This window comes from Netta rufina, assembly GCF_964035555.1.
Source record: "Netta rufina genome assembly, chromosome: 19".
NCBI lineage: Eukaryota > Metazoa > Chordata > Aves > Anseriformes > Anatidae > Netta > Netta rufina.
Window position 1 is genome coordinate 5,703,064 of NC_140143.1, and position 17,563 is coordinate 5,720,626.

General features: G+C 37.8%; 1 protein-coding gene across 1 annotated transcript in view; it reads left to right on the forward strand.

The window, feature by feature from the left end:
• Positions 1 to 11,861, forward strand: part of ANKFN1 (ankyrin repeat and fibronectin type III domain containing 1) — a gene marked incomplete at both ends in the record, with an annotated part of 54,686 nt that extends 42,825 nt beyond the window's left edge. The window contains 4 exons of the mRNA XM_084298283.1: positions 1,768 to 1,936; positions 5,383 to 5,549; positions 8,645 to 8,861; positions 11,065 to 11,861. Coding sequence (XP_084154409.1) covers positions 1,768 to 1,936; positions 5,383 to 5,549; positions 8,645 to 8,861; positions 11,065 to 11,861 — 1,350 coding nt within the window. The remainder of the gene's footprint in view (positions 1 to 1,767; positions 1,937 to 5,382; positions 5,550 to 8,644; positions 8,862 to 11,064) is intronic.
• Between the last annotated feature and the right edge of the window lie 5,702 nt (positions 11,862 to 17,563).

Below are 17,563 nucleotides of genomic sequence, written 5' to 3' on the forward strand. Positions count from 1 at the left end.
ACTGATTCTTAAGAGCACAACTAAAAACTACAAACAGTGCAACATTGAAGTAGGAATTAAATGTTAAGGTTGCAAGAAAAGGAAAGCAGAGAAGCTTTCTATCCAATTACCCTAGCTGAGGGAGAAAAACACCTTCAAGTAAACAATTATTTTCCCAGATATTTGAACATATAAGGATTAAGAGACTACTTTTAAAAAGCTTCTATTTTTGCATCTGTTAGCATATTTGTGCAACTTTGGGCAGGTGCAAATACACACTTTCTCATGAAACTCTAGTAGCTGTGAGCACCTTCACCCAGCTGGCAAAGAAAGACAGGTATTTTCCCAGTGAAGCATGGCAATTGACTGTTCCTTTGGATGTAATACTGAAGGTGAAAGGCCTGCTGAAGACACAGCACTTTGCAATTCTTTCACACACACATAAACATAAGTCTTCTAAAACACATAGCTCCAGATTTCCAGATTGCTGTGGGTGAGGAGAGGTATCTGGCTTCTGGCTTTACATTTAGGTACAATAAATGCATATGTGAATAAATAAAGAAGTCAGGGAGGATAATCTATGATGTGAAAGATCCATGAAAAAATAAGCTAAGGAGTTTGTTTCTTGTTTACATGAATTCCATTTTATTTTGGTCTACAAGGGTAAAGAGGTCTTACAGTAGAAGTAAATCATCTTTATATTTCACTTCAAGATCTGTTTGTGCAGCTAGAAAGATGTGGCCTTAAAATAAATGAATCTGGTTCTACATTTCTTGATTTTGAAAGGTTTAGGCTTTACTTTTAAAAAGGAATCCATCAGTGCTGCACCTTCTAGCCTAAGAAGAGCCAAGATTCAAGTAAATCCAAAATTAAGACAGATGGTGTGCTGCCTTGTGGTCAGTCAGTAATTCAATAGGGTTCTGTACAGGTCTCTATGCTAGTGTATTTTCTTGGATGTTATAGCTTTTGTGCATCTCTCTCTCTTTTTTTTTTTCTTTTTTTTTTTCTTTTTTTTTTTAAGCTAGGTACTAAAGTACTGAAATCAATGTGCAATTTGTTCCTTAGGCTACAGTTCTGCCAAGCATTTAAGTTTATCTATTGTGCATGAGGGATAGACATAAACATGGCCTTGCAGTTAAACAGTTATGTTTTGATGATTCAGGACCAAAATTCTTTGTTAATAAATTGAATTTACTTAGGTATTGATTTACTTAGGTATTTTTATCATTTTTGGGGTAAACAGAATCATGGACAGTGACACTGTTGGATACCCAGAGTAAAATGCAGTGCTGCACACAGCAGCTATACAGCAGCCTCAGGCCAAATCCTGTGTGTGCCATTTTCTCCTGCTGCAGCACTTGTTAAACCTTTTCAGTGCTATGTTGAGGGAGAGCTGCATATTTCTCTTAACCAACCCTAAATTGAATCTTAAAGGTTTTTAATTGAATCCATTTTCATGTTTTCACATAATTATGCAATCATAATCTTGAAAAGCACATGGCATGTGATCATTTTCTGCCTAATAAGAAACATAAATGTTGTTTTCAGGGGGGTTGTGCCTGTGTGTGTTGTTTTAATGTGGAACATTGCAGCTTTAAATCTTTATTTTATGTAGTGACATGAACCCACATTTAGAGCCCCCCCCCCAAATATTTATGTTTTATAAAAATTCCGAGCTTGATGTTGTGCAAATTTTCTTTAATGTTTTATATCATTTGGGGTGTTGTTTATATAAGTGCCATGTTGTAATTCTCTCCTATTTCTTCCCCCGCGCGTGTCCCTCTACAGGCTAAGCACTTCCGTCTGTATACACAGGAGGTGTTGGAACTGGGTCACAATGTCTCCTTTCTTCTCCTGCTCCCCGCCTCAGACGACGTCTGCACTGCCCCAGGACAGAATAATCCTTACACCCCACACTCAGGATTTCTTAACCTCCCTCTTCAGATGTTTGAACTCGGTATAGTAGCTTGCTTCACCTAGAAATATTAACCCAGTCTCCTTATAATAAAATCACAAAGTTGTATCTGTTTTCCCCCTTGTCCCAGTGGAGAGTCAATAAATCACATGATGGCTTTGGCAACAACACTACCTATAACTGTGTACAAGTTATAGAGGGAGCAGAGCAGTTAAAGCATATACTGTAGCAATCGTTATTGAAATGCAAAGCATAGAGCAAAGCCCACAGTTATCCAGTATGTCTACAAGCTTATTTGGAAGACGATGTTCTTTAAAAAACAGAATAAAAAAATTTCAATATGGCAAGTTTGGAGTGTAAAAGCAGATGCAAAAAAGAACCATCCCTCTAAATTGTCACAAGAATAACCAGTTTTGAAGAGGAAGGTTTTTGCAGCTCCTGCTTACAGATAGTCCTACTCAAGGTCTGACTCCCTCACAACTTTGTGAAAGGTCTGAGTGGAGTTTCTGAGGTCAGGGTCATCTTCTTCCTTCTGATTTCTGAAAGAAAAAAAAATAAATGTGGGAGACTCAGTCCTATTGCTGTGGTGCAAGAAAAGCCTATTTTTGTGAAAAATGCTAAAGTACTGGCCTTGAATCTACTTCTTTAGGGAGCACATGCTGTGCAGTGCTCCTCCTGTTGAACTGCATTGCTGACTAGGTAAGAATCCTCCAAAACAGGGTTTTACAACTGTCTAACTGAAAGCAGAAGATGCTTCAGCTCTAAGCTCCTCTATTTCTCATTTCTTTCTCATTGGTCCACAGAGTAAAGAAAGGCTCCACATGAAAGCAGCCCACAAAGACTTCATAGTTCTTTTTAGAAAGAATATGATGAGTAAGGGGACTGCTGAGCCTTATGTATTAGTCTCCTCTGTTTCCTTCTGGCCTGTAAAACTGCTTGTCATTTCTTTACTCCGCCTTGGAGAAGAGAGAATGGTAAGAGCCAAAACTGATGGAGACAGTATACAAGGAGCCACTGCAGAATAGGTCTCTAGTGGCAACTCGGTCCTCAGTGATATATCTGTCTAGTGTTTATGTGATACCACTAGCATCACCACCGTATTTGCTATACATCATTGCTGGGTGCTGGTAGAGTCACTGAGGGGGAATGGTAGCTGGAAATTAATGGAGGCTCTTTCAGCTAAAGCTGTGGTTCTGTAATCGTAGTAGATCTGTGACCTACCATCATCCAGCAGCCCAAATTTGATTTGAATCAAGCAGAAACATATGATTGTGTTTATATCACATCAGCCAGAGCACACAAAGTGGTGCCCATGACAACTCTGGGTTTTTATCCTGGTTGTGGGAGGACAGATGACAGCTGAGCTGCCATAAAATTATGAGTGGTACAGACAGACAATACGTGAGCTGGTGTATAGTCTGCTGTGGCAAGGTTATCTCTTCAACAGAAAACTAACGTAATTGAACTCAAAGAGTTAGTTCAGTGCTTTGGGTCACATGGCTGTGGCATTTGATGTGGCTGTAGTGCCCTAATGCCAGATTTACTGTCTTCTTGACATGCAACCTTGAGGTCTACAGTTAAGACTCTGTGTATTCAGCATATTATTTCTCCCTATGAGAGGTGACTACTGCATTCACTGTGCAAATTAATGCACAAAGTATATTCATCTCTGGTGTAATTCATCTTTGTATTAGAGGTCTTGCAAACTATTTAACTCCCATCGTGTGGTACATAAACCATGGGCAGGAGCCATGCTCACTTCTGGAAGGTAGTTTTCACTGGGCTGACAAATCAAAAGACACCAAGTGAGATGATGTGGTGCTGATAAACATGCAACAAAGTAATCTCTAAAACATCAGTCTGGGTGCAGACCTCTCTATTTAGCAATGTTGCTGCAGTGGGGAAGCAATTCATGTCAGAGAGAACAGTATGGAAAGCTGAATTTTACCTCTTTTTTTTTTTTTTTTAAAGTAAGCAGTCATCTGGCCAAAGGCAGATGACATTTTCTATATGACTTATTATATATGTATCCCTGATGTTCTATAAAGTGACTGTGATTCACATCTCAAATATTAGAAGCTTCCATTCCCCATTAGCTGGTGGCTACCAACTATATAATTGCATAACCACAAAAGACTATGTTGAAGTAACATTTGTTAAAGTAACATTAAAGGGTCTGACTTAAAACCACAAAGGCTAGAAACTTCAGCACTGAAGCTGAAACCGCGGCTGTAATTCACTCAAGAGTCCACCACATATGGCATATATACTGTAAGACCACACACTATTCAGACTAGATCCCTGCAATATCTAGGCATCACTGGGAAACCAGAAGGTAGAATTCTTTCTCCAACTCTCTCTCTCTCTCTTTTTTTTTTTTTTTTTGGTGGGATTTCTGTGTTCAGATTAGGCCTTTATTGTTACATTAATCATGGTTCTGTGATCAGATTTCTTATTTTGAGAAATTCTTGATTTTTCTTATGTTGTTTGCAAGGAATAAATAGACCTGGGGCACTGCTTTTATTTCTGTTTTAATATTTGTGATAAGAAGAGTGTATGCATTTTGTGTTTGAAACACCCTGAAAAATATCATGCCCCAATCCAGAAAAGTAGCAGTATTAATCCAGCTGCCATTCACTGCTATAACAAGATCATGCTGTATGCTTGCAATGAATGGGGAAGTATTTCTGAAAACTTGCTCTCCCTCAGCAAGATTCATATGTCTATACTGCAGTTTGCAGAGGTAACTGGCAAGTTCTGATTGAACAAATGCAGGTTCTGGACCAATACAGCTTTAAAAGGCCAGGTAACTTAACATTTGTGAAGCTCCGTGGCTTCATAGCTGTTCTGTCCCTTAGCTCTTTCACAGATAGCTCACATAGCTCTTTGCTACTTAGCTTTCTGTGTTACTCTTTTGCACAAGAATTCAGAGGATGCTATGCGATAACACCTATCCAAGTTATAATTGTTTCACTCAAACTGTGATACCACTGAAATGCTTTTAATGCTGTCATTTACATTTGAGTTACTGATTTATGTTAGCCTAGACCAAAAGAAGGTTATCACCTTCCAAAACAATATTTTCATTCTGAAACACTCAATCGAAAAACAAGCAAACAAACAAAAAGGTGGGTTCCGTTTTACAATCATGTTTGCTTGATGAAAGAAATGATGAGCCTCAGAAAAAACAGCTTTTCTGATTTAAGCTATCATGGGCAACATAGCCTCTGCAGCTGCATACTAAGAGCCTGATTATCCCTTCACATAGATATAAATTAGAAATGACTCTTTTGAAATCGATGAAGTAACAGAGTAAGTCCAGTGTAAATGAGAGGAGAATTAGAGCCTGTGTTATTTATTTCTAGCTTAAAGTAACTCATCCAGAGAGTTAGTAATTACATTTAATAAAATGTGTGTTCTGAAAGCTAAGGATTTCATATTTCATAACCAGAATATAAGTGTTTCCTTTGCACTTGGTCTTTTCACAGTTCATTTTTGCTGTTACAAGGAAAAATTTATAAGCCTGTATTGCCGCCTTTCTGCTGTCATAGAGCTGGACTCTCTGAAAACCCAGCAATCCCTAAGGGAAGCAATTTCAGACAGTGAAGTCGCTGCAGCCAAACAAAGACACCAGCAAGTTATAGACTACATACAGGTAATAGTCTGTTTCTGACTATTCCAATGAGATTTTAAGGTGGCTTTCTTAAAAATTGCATAAGGCTGTAATTTGAAATCTAAATGGAGAATTATTTACAGACATCATAAAAAAGAGCAGTTGTATCAAAAGTGCAATTCTACTTTTATGAAATTCAAGCCCAGAACATGATTTTCTTAGTTGTTGCTTTTATACAAGGATTTTTACGGGTAAAATCAAATGACAGTCATACTAGACTGTTATACAGAACTGTGTCAGTCTGCTTGTAAAACTCACTCTCATCTAATGCAAGGTAAACTAGTGCCTGGCTAGTACATGGCATTCATTTGGGTAATAGTTTTTCTCTGTCTTAGGGGACTGAAGATATTTTTCACCACAATAAATTGCCAATTAAAAAAAATAAAAATGAAAATTCATCTTAGGTTGCAGAAAAAATCTTTATCAACATTATCAGAGGGAAGAAAGCAGCTCTGTGTTAAAGATGGCAAGCTAACCCTGGAAGCATTCGTACGTCTGTCCAGCACAGAAATACTGTCTCAGTCCCCCAGTTATCTGGCTTGCTACAAGTGAGGTGCAGATCAGTTTACAGCTCTATATTCTTAATATACAAGCAACTTTCTTTTGGAATAGGGGCCAAGATAACCACTTATTGATAACACGTTTGGCCCTCCATAATTATGAACAAGATGATAATATTTCTGTTCCTCCTTTTTCTGAATTCATATTGCCTTTGTCTTACCTACTTTAGAGCTGTTGCTAACCTGCTGGGGAGCAGAGAGAAATATACCATTGTGCTTGCACATCCCCACTGTCTCCACCCTTCTTATCTTCCTATTCTCACACCTAGAAAATCTGGTTTCTCCCCAGTGTGCAGGAGCATCTGGGAAATTTTTACTCTTCACATCAAAAATAAATGTATGTACATATACACTGCATAGACAGTCCTATGTTCCTTTTCTCTGGTGTCTGAGTCACATATATACGCTGGGAAAATACGGGAGAATATTTTAAACTTCAGTGTTTTGTGCTGAATTATTGTGACAGTGTATTAGCCTTGTCAGGTTTCCTCTCAAATGAAAACCAGCTGTATTCCACCTATTGGCAAAAATATCTCAGCCCACCACATACCGCAATCTTCAGTGGTGACCACAAAACCGCGAGAGCAGTTGTGTGATCCTAGATCTAAGACAGTGTTGAAGTTACTACACAAACCAAACATTGTAAAGAGCAAGGGAGTCTATATAAATGCAGTTCTGAAAAGGAGTCAGAGGGCGACTAAAAAGTTTTTTTAAAAACAACAACAAAAAGCAGGTAAGAAGCAGATAAGATAATCAGTATCTTTACCAGAATGTTAGTCAGCAACACAAGAAATTTGCAATGACTGAAACTAAAATTGAAGTTAAACTGCAATTTACAGGGTGTAATGCTTCAAATGTTCCTAAATTATTTAAGAACCACACTTCATTAAAATGACTGGTTCATTGTACTTTAAGATACTACAGAGTGGCATCAGGGAGAGAACCAACAAGATTTACATTTTCATAAACTGGAAGCAGTATGATTTTGTTTGGAGTTGCAGGAGAATTACAGAAAGAAAATATAAGATCCCCAATATCAAATATGTGAGAAGTTTGCTAACTGGTCACACAATCGTATTTTATTCATGGAGCTACACTGAAGTCTTGAAATTAAAGCAGATAATGGATGAACCATTTGCTTTTCTTATTGGTATACATTCTGAGCCCAAATTAACTCACTGGCAAGGCTTGCACCAACATCATTGGAGCCAGGATTTCACCTCTACATAAAAATGGATGTACTAGGTTAAAATAGCTATCCAGTTATCCTATCTCTAACAGGGCTCTGCAAGAAATACCCTAGCTATTCTGGGTAATCTGCAGTATCCTTTGGCAAGAAACCTACAGTTTGAATATGCTTTTTGTGAAAAATTATCTCCAGCTAAGAGGATGTGCTGGAAAACTGGTCTTAGAATATATCAGTTTACAGTCTCCTTTTTTCATTGATCCCTCAGTTATTTCCCTTTTGATAATACTCACTGCACAAAGTACCACTCACTTTTGCCTGCCCATTTACTGACCCAAGGCTCTTTGCCCTTTATATTCTTGCAGAACATAGGCTGTGTAACTGCAAGGTAGTTTCCTACCTAAACACTGCAGTATTAATATGAAGGCTCACTGCTTTAAATGCAGAAGCTTCTGCAAGAAGAGAGGCACAGGGGAAGCTCTGGAAGAATACCGCAGCAGATGTATATTATATTCACAGCTTTATCTCATTCACTGATTGCAGCAACATTTACTCAGTTGTCAAAGATCTTGAATTGCCTGAAGAAATTGAAAGTCTTCATTATCAAAGACTCACAAGACGCACATTAAACAGCATCTCTGCATAGATACTTAACGCTGTATCCTGACATTGATTTAGGCACTTGTCTCTTATTGCCATCAACAGGCATGAGTTAGAACTGTCCTAGTATAGATTTATACTGTTAAAATGCATACAGGCTAAAAAGATAAGGGAACAGACGTGCAGTTTGTCTCACAGGTTTGCTGCAGCCCTTCACACATATACACATGCACATATATTCTTCTGTTCAAAAACACAGTTTGACGTGAGCATTCTGCTTTTGAACATAATCCTGGGTTCACAAGAATCCTTGAGACATCTTGATTTCATTCCAATACAGAAAAGAAAAAAGAAAAAAAAAAAAAAAAAGGAAGAAAAAAATGGCTACAAAATTAGTCAAACTTTATACTCCATCAAAAGATGGTTATTGTTTCTTTCTGTGTCAGAACTTAGGCCTAGATTCATCCCTCATAACTACAAGTTCTTAGTTGAGGTACCTAATTTAAAAGTCTGGTCCTATGCAGACCTTGCAGTTCTGAATGAGAAAAAACACCTAACCAAAGGCAGGTCAGACCATCTAAAATCAGAAGTCTCCTGTCAGGGAGCCTGCTTGTTTGCTGTCTGTTGGCAGTGACTACTCACCTGCTTAGGCACTTGAAACTACACACTTCCACAAAATTAATATACAGACTTAATTGTAGTTTTTCATCATTTCTTTTTTTCCTCAAAAGCAAATTGATGATATCTGGAGGGAAATGAGATGGATCACAGAAGCACTGCAGTATGCCAGATACAAGCAGCCAGCAGCTGGCCTACCAATAAAGAAGCTTGTGAATCTTTCAGAACACTCTCAAAAGAAAATCAGTTCAACCTCTTCACATCTAGATTGTCTTCCTTCACCACCCCCCTCACCTGAGGCTAGAAGCCAGAGGAGGAAAGCTGTGAGTGGTAAGAGAATTTTGTTTATTCATCAAACAAAATCTTTGAACTCACTTTTAATTATAACAGTTCTTGAATTTCATTTTATAAAAGGAGTATTTTTTCCAATACCTGCTAAGGTTATTTTAACAATCAATTTACCAATCATTTGCCACATACTATCTTGAGATCCTTCTACAGCCTTTACAATCTTTTTTTGTTGCTGTTTTTTTGCTTTCAGCTACTCAGAATAATTGTTCATCATCAGCCAACTTTGTCATTCCACTATTCCAGATCATTTAATGTTCTGTCACTGACTTTACCACAATTAGTAAAGTCCATCCGTAGTGAAAACTGCCTATTCCATTTGTTGTCTTCAGCAACAATCTGCTATTAATATATGGAAGGGGCTTTCCCTCTTTCTCAATTACAGCTTCATTTCTTAAGAATCTTTGGTAAAGAACCTTCTCAAAAAGCTCTTCAGAGATGGAAGGATGCCTGCATATTAGTGCTTCTTACACTGTGCATATGTTCACAGTCTTACTAGATTGATGAGCTATAAATTACTAAACAAAAGCTACCAGTTCTTTGTCATCACTCACATATTTGTCTGTTCTTTACCACAGTTTCTAACAATTTGTCCAGAATCTAAGTCAAACTTTTCCATAATATCCATTTGTCATCTTCTGTTTCTGTGATAATATAGCCATTTTCTTTCCATGATTTGACTACTCTTCTGCTTTGGAGCAATTCTTTCTTATGTTCCTCTTGTTTTGTTTTAATAGAGCAAATTTTAGTGCCAGTGGTCCGGTTTGATTCAACAGCCATTTTCACATATCAGAATGCTCTCTGTGCTTTAGACAGGCACTTTAAAACACAAAATTACACAAATAAATACCTACTTCATTGGCCATTATTGCTTCTCTGAACAGCTGGAAAATTAAACTGATGAAAGAAATAGATCACAGTGAGTAAAAATGAAGCAAATTAAACAGTAGCACGTAATTTGCTAACAGAAGAAGGACTTTGGATAAAAATGAAAGCCCTTATTCTGCTGAGCTGTCTATAAGCAATGAATAAGTGAAACAGTAGAAACAAAAGCAATAGATGCTGCATTATACAACAACCATGACTGTTTTGGTAATAATAATTTGTTTTATTTTGTTTTATTTTGTTTTTTCAAATTGGCACTTTTTTACGGTTAAGAAAAAAATATAAGTCTACTCTGATTAGACTAGGTTAAAAAAAAAAAAAAAAAAAAAAGAAAGAAAGAAAGATAAAGAAAGAAACCCAAAGATTATTGTGCTTTGATTCTTTCCATTATGTGGTGGCGTTCTTTCTCAGCACCTTGTGCTAAATTTTCCCTGTATTACAGACCGTGAACACAGAATAATCCTTAGCTCTGGCACCATGTAACCTACAGCATTATCTTGCCCTGCATGGGATTGATTCTTTATTGTTGCACTATACTGTAATTTACACTCGGTCAAAGTGAATAGCCAGCACTGTAGAAAATCCACAGGTTTTTTCTTTGGATCTATTACAAACTACCCACAGCTACGGAGCATCAATCTGTTCTATCACATATGCCACTACTTATTATGTTATTGATCTTTCAGTAGCCAAAGGACAGAAGAGATTTCAATGCCAGTGTGAGTTTTTTTCAACAAATTCACATTTGAATTGCGTGTGTCTGTTTTGGACTTGAACATACATAATTAAGCCAACAGGGGAAAAGGTAGTTTTGCTCATCTACCTCTATGCCTTGCCTCAAGCTTCTGGTACATAAATGCACTTGCATCCTACTCACAGTTAGAGAGGTATCAATCTGCAGTAACTCAACCAACACCTTTAATAAAACCAGAACCTGGATTAGATTTTCTTTGTCTCCTAAATAGCCATCTCTATGAAATTGAAGATAAGGTAAAAGAAAACAGTTCCTTTCAGAACTTAATCCCAATTCAAATTCAAATTCTTTCCTCTGTTTAGTTGAATAAATGAATCCTCTCTGCTTTTCTTAATTCTGCCACCACCTCTGTAACACATCTTTAAAAACTCCCTGACTACTGTCTTTTCTGTCACCTAGGCCCATACAAAATTCTGCAGAGGAAACAAATGTATGTTTTCAGGATTGTAGATATTATTCTGAATTAAGAAAACAAATACATAAATGACAGGTAAGCAGTTTTTCTCTTGTGCTCGTCTTCTTAATGTTAATGAGTTCTTTTTGCAGATTCCCAGCCCTGCTCAGATGAAGAAGGCTGCTCTGAAGTATTCCTTCCAACTGACAGTGACTATGATTCCAGTGATGCATTAAGCCCCAGAGAATTAGACTTGATTTACTCCTCCTCACATGACATATCCCAGCAGGCAGGCAGTGGCCTGGGTGGTAGCGCACCTGATGTTCTACAAGTCCGCGACATGAAGCCTTGCCTAACATTGAAAGAAGGCCTGACAGAATGTAGTGCCTTTGATACTAATGCTGAACATTGCACAGAGTATATGAGCAATCTAACAATGTCAGGGAATACATCAAAAAGCATAGACAAGTCCTCTAGCTCCAAGCAGCCACTGAGCTTTTTAGGGAAAAAAAAGCTAGGGAAACATCAACATTACAACTACTTCAGCAGGCATCATCGTTGGCTGCGTGTGCACAGTGAGACACAGTCTGCCTCTTTGTCTGAAGGCGTGTATACTCAGCATCTCATGAGATCTTCAGATTTATCTCAAGAACCTACCTCCAGTGAGCAGTTACAGATTCCCATTGATGGATCTCGGAGCGCTTTCTTACCTCATGCATCCAGCCTTCCAGAAGATGGGAAAGGCAAGTATGAGGAATCAAGGCAGAATGTCCATAGGATATATGTGGAACCTTATAAAACAACACTTCTGAGTGAAGAGGACAATTCCTGGGGAGCGAGCATGCAATCTGTAGAACATAAGGATGTGCACAATGCTATGCAACAGAAAATGGATCCAGACGATCAGTTGGGTTCTGCTGTCTCTGAAGTATTCAGCAGCACACTTTAACCCCAGATTTCTACATTGCTTCCCATTGTTCCACAAGGAGATACTGAGCATCATACAAATAGGGCCATACTTTGAAAATCACTTGTAAAAATCCAGCTTCTGCAAATGGCAACTTGTGTCACTTTAAAGAATCCTAATCATTTGACTTCATCACCAGATATCTGGTGTTACAGCGGTGTCTGTCACGATGCAAGCAATTATTATTTGCATTGGCAGTTTTGCAGGTAGGGTCCTGTCACCACATAACAGAACACTTCGTGGATGCAAATCTAGTAATCAGTTTTTGCAGTTCTCTCGATTTTCACCTATCTCCAAGCATGTAAAATTTTAAGCACGAGTGGTTCTGACTGCAATGTAGCAGACTCTGTAACATCGTTGGTGTGCTCATGTTAGGACTGTGTCCTAATATTCTATTAACGTGTTTTCCACCATTTCGTATATTTTTTCTATTTCTCAGCCCTCCTGAATATATATAGATTGCATGTGACTAAAGTGTTAACTGGTCTAGTAATACAATCATCCCAGAGTTTCTAGCCAGTTACAGAGAAGTGAAAATTCAAAAGTTATCACTGACATTGCATGCACCATCTCTGAACGCTGCCAGAGCCTGATATAATAATTATCACACTGTCTGAGGAGTGGGCATTTTTTTTAATTTTTATCTTTTTCCTCAGGAGCTCAGATTTAAAGTAAGGTGGCAGGCTATTTTAAAGGCTTAAAAGGCAGTCAACCTTTGAGGTCAAGAATAGACAGAATGAAGCTGAGCTCTGAATGAATAACATGCATGGTCTATGTAAGATCAAAGTGAAGGGTGGTCTTTTCTGCTTCCCACCACACAAGAGTACATTTCTTTATGTTGCAGGCACTCTCAGGCAGACATTAGAAATAAATGTACTTACTTTTGGTCCTGAATATTCAATGTATATTCAGGGGTATTTGATCACTATGTCTGAAATTTGTATATTCTGGCAATTCCAGTTAGGGAAATTTGGGGTGCAGTTTGAATCTAAAATTTTTTATTTGTGCAACTGATAAATATTAATATCATAAGCAGGGTAGGAGATGGTGTTTTAGTACTCCATGTTTGTTTAGAGGCAGATCGCAATGAGTCACGATTTTGTCCTTTGCAACTAGAATAAGATTTATAGTACCACAGAAGATGATCTCAAAAATGAATGAGAACCATAACATTTGAGTCACTGAGAAATGAACTAATGAAAAGAGAAACCCCAGCTGTTGCACAAGCTTTAATTTTTCTTAAACAGTTCTTGAAGTTTAATTTTATAGGCCACATTCCTGCTGGTTAAATTCCCTCACTCCATGTTTGTGCAGCCTTCTACCTTTCAATTTTTCAGCCTCCAGGTGGATACATTCTAAGGCCTCCAATAAAGAGATTTGAGTTAAATAGTTGAGTTTACAAGTCCTTGAGGTGAAGGTAAGGATTTGGGCCCATGATCTGTGGTCCTTATTAAAATAGCACTTCCATAACCCCAGCGCTATTAAAATCCCTGTGAACTCAATCCATAAATTCAAAAATAAATGTTATTCACTATTTCATGCTTGGTCAGTATGCAGAAGCCAAGAAGAGTCCTTGCAGTGATATAAGGGCAAAAACTTTCTATAAGGGATTTACATTTTTAAGTTCTCTTTCTTTGGGGAGAGGGAAGTTAACTTTTTGCACCAAAAATATTCATTACCTGATCCAATTCTCAGTGAGGATGGAAAGACTGCCGTTCACCTCCACAGGCTCTGAATGGGACCCATACTGAAAATTCCTGTGGGTGAGAAGATGGGGGGAGCAGAAGTGTCAGTGCCAACTTGCAGCTATAAGGACACACAGTGTGCATTTTATGCCACATGGAACTGCACGGGAAAAACCCAACTCACAAACCATAGCACCAAACAGTGATGTTTTACTGTCACTGAAGGCAGCAATAGCTTGTTACCTTAGATTATGTTCATTAGCAGAGGGCTCTTTACCAGGGAGAACCAGAGCTACGTTGTATTCAGAAGTCAAAATAATTTACATCGTTTTCTAGTATACAGCATCAAGCTCATGCTCCCCTAACCTGTTTAGCCTTTAAGCAAAACTGCCGTATAACTGTTTATTAAAGAATAAAAATAACAATATGCTGAGGCAATATGTTTTTGCAGAAAGTGAAGAGATAAAAGAAGATGTTCCTAAAATGAAACCCACCTTGCTTTGCTTTGGCTCTTCAGGAAAAAATAAAACAAAAAATACCACCGCCACCAACAAAACAAAAACAAAATAAAACAACAACAACAAAAAACAGTGAGGGCAAGAAGTAGTAAAATCTACAGCAGAAGAACTGGTACACACTGCTGGGTAGATAAGGATGTAAAAATCTGTTATCTACTCCTGGTGCTGGGCTTTTCCAGAAGTAGTCAAGTATCTAATAAAGAGCTGTTTTTTTTTACTGGCAGAAAGGGCTTGACCTTATCATAACTTTGCCTACCTGCAAGTGCTAAGACAGAATCTGAATCTAGGACTGTAAATGCCAGCCACAGTCTACACCATCTCAATTTTAACCTTGTTATATGGAAGTGGTGTTTATGTGATGTCCAATGAGGCACACTTCCTTTATTCTATCGAGGCTCTTCCAAAGCTTTAACAGTCAAACTAGTAAATGATAGTTCTGACTTTAAATACTTTTGTCTATAAAGTACTGAGTTATCTTTTGAGAGAAATATTTGTCTTTGTTCTAAATTGCTATTCCTGCCTATTCAGTGAGTCAGCGTAAAGCAGCTCCTTAAAAGAATAGTAATGAACACCCAGAGATAAATACATGTAGACAGTAAAAAGAGATGTCTTTCAAGCACTGTCATAATACTAATCATAATACTTCTGCGGTTCTCTTAGGAAGATCACTCTCATGTTTCACAAGCAACTACAGCAATTCAGAAGAATCCTGTGAAATTCAGCACTTTTATCCCCACTTCATAGAGGCACAGAAGGATTCAGTGACTGCTCTGAGTAGACCTCAGAGTAAAGGCTCAAAGTAAGGAATCAATTTAAAATTAAGAACCTAAACCATTGCTTTAATCACTAGGAATCCTCCCTCCAACTGGAGCTGGGGTCCCTCCCTGAGGATTCTTGCACAGACACAGGAAACACTGAGGCTCAGAGCCCAGAGCATCCTAGAATTCTGTGAGTCAGCAAACAGCTCATTCAAATGAGTCTGTACCCACTTACGTCAGCTGAAGCTCAGCTGTAAAGTGGGTACTTAGGTTTTGCAAATTTCTGGATATGTGTCTTTCTTATTCTTACATTTTGGCACAGAGCTTTTGTCCTGTGTTTTTCAGGCAGTTTATCTTCGCCTAGGCTGAACCCAGTACCTCCTAATTTCTAGGCATGACTTGACTGGCCAGAAAAAAAACATAGCGCTTAAATATTATAACCCTTCAGAAAAGCAGTAGACCTATATCTCCTGTGGTCTGCAACATTCCTGTTTCTGCTGGTAGGAAGCTAGATATAGATAAACAGCAAGGTTTACACTAACAATTCTTTGTATATACAAAAAGACAGACCACTTGTGGACAGTTTGCCTGAAGGTACCTGTGGCTAAAAAGCATTTATTTCCCATAGTTGCATGTGTTTTTGCTTTGCCTTTAGATATTAATAAACAATTTGATTTTCTATACAGTAAGGGCACACACAGAGAAATCTATAAATTAATACTTCATTGCTTAAGTATGCATATTTTTAAATACAGGCATTAAAGGGGGTGCTAAGGGATGTAATATTTTATCTTGAACATTTATGTTTAGAGTGTTTTGGAAAGAGATGGTGCATCTTTACATTTCGTATGGTATAAAGAAATGCATTAAGTTGCTGGTCAACTCTTTTAAGGTGTTCAAACACATGGCTCATGACTGTTACGTAAAACTTCAATACAGCCTTATTAACAACAAGGGTATAGTGTATTTGAAAATATGGTATACAACTTGGAAACTTACTCTGAATTTCTCTGAGGTGTTGAACTTTGCCATCAGCAAAAAGTATTTTTAGAAAAGGGGCCTTGAATTTTCAGACAACAGAGACTTCATCAAGGTAGGTCTCTGATTTTTCCACTACAGCAAAATACTAAATAGCTAGAATACTTTATTTTTAAATATAATTTATCTTCTGATTTCATGAGGGAGAATTCATAAGGCTAAATCATGCCCAGAAGTGCGAAGCAGAGCTGTTGGCCAGTATATTCTCTGCAAAAACTGAGAGCAACATTCCCCAAGGTGGGCTGAAAAGTTATACTCTGGAAATGTGCTCAGGCCAGTAGTTTGTGCCTCGTCTGTGCAGACAAAAACTATAGGCATCTCTTCTAAGTGTTTCCAAACTCATTAGGATTTTGTTAATTTTGTTGTTGATTTTACTGGACTTTAGAGCAGGCCCTGTGTACTCTTGGAAGCTGTGTAGATGCTACTAGCTTGGAGCTCTTACCCAGTTTACTGTCTCTCACACTGTGTTTTAAGGGTGTTGTAAGAGTCACGCTAGAATATTTTCCTCAGCCTTTTTGTATCACAGCGTCTTGGGCAAGATTTAGCCTTTAAACCAGTCATCCTATAGAAGGGTAAAGTGTTATTAAGCTTTCTGTGACTAGGCTACATAAAACCTCTTATTTTGTTGATCAAATAATAACAGATTTTTATGTTTATTAATTATTATTATTTTTTTGAAAATTTACATGATCTAAAATAAGAAAAAGTGATTGGTGTAGCACTAACTGATCTACTTTCAAACTGTGAATTGTAGTAATTTATTAAGCAGATGTTAAGGTAAACATGCAGACTTTTTGTGTTTTACTTTATATAAAGGTCAGATTGGGCCCAATTCTGCTCTCATTGGACCTCATTCAAAGTTCTTTTGCACCAGTGTAAATCAAGAGTAGTTCCACTGAAGCTTAGTCAGGTATTCATCAACTTGTATAAATCAGCAGAGCTCCACTCACTCACAAGGCTGGCTCAATACCAGCCAAGGATCTGGATCAGTGGAGTCATCATAAAAACAACACAGTTACACTGGTGTAAAAAATGATACGTGTAAGGAAGACAAAAGGGTTTTTATCTCATGGAATATTCCCCTGGATGTCAAAGACACTGTTGTCTGAGAAGGGCTCAGAGAGCGAGCCCACCCTGCTGCTGTGTGGTACTGGGAGGGGAACACATAGGGCATAACATACTGCTACGTCTTGTAGTAGGGACCAAATTTCTCTCCCATATTATGCAAATGAATCCCCTACTGAATGCAATGGGAGTTCCAGTTATTTCACTGAAAAAAATGAAGACTGTTTAGGGTTATTGGGGGCCTGAGGGAGGGCAAGAGGGGTTGTTTGTTTTTTTCCCCTCAGAGAAAAAGTAATTTAAGTGAAATGTGCAAGGCAGTGTTTAATTGCTTCCTGCCTTGTTTGTACATAGCAATTTGGCTGTTTATTGGTTGTCTTTGTTCAGATTTTTATTGTAACTTGTTGCTATATATGCAACCAAGCGTATGTTAAAGTTTAAACTTTGGTACATAATAATGCACAATTTTATGTGCTTTAAAACTTTGTAAATATATAGATGAACAATGTATGCTGTGCTAACTGTGATCTTGGGACTTGACACAACAATATTTTCATGCATATGTACCTACAAATGGTTTGAAAATAGCAAAATATATATTGAGGATGGCCATGAGCCAAGAG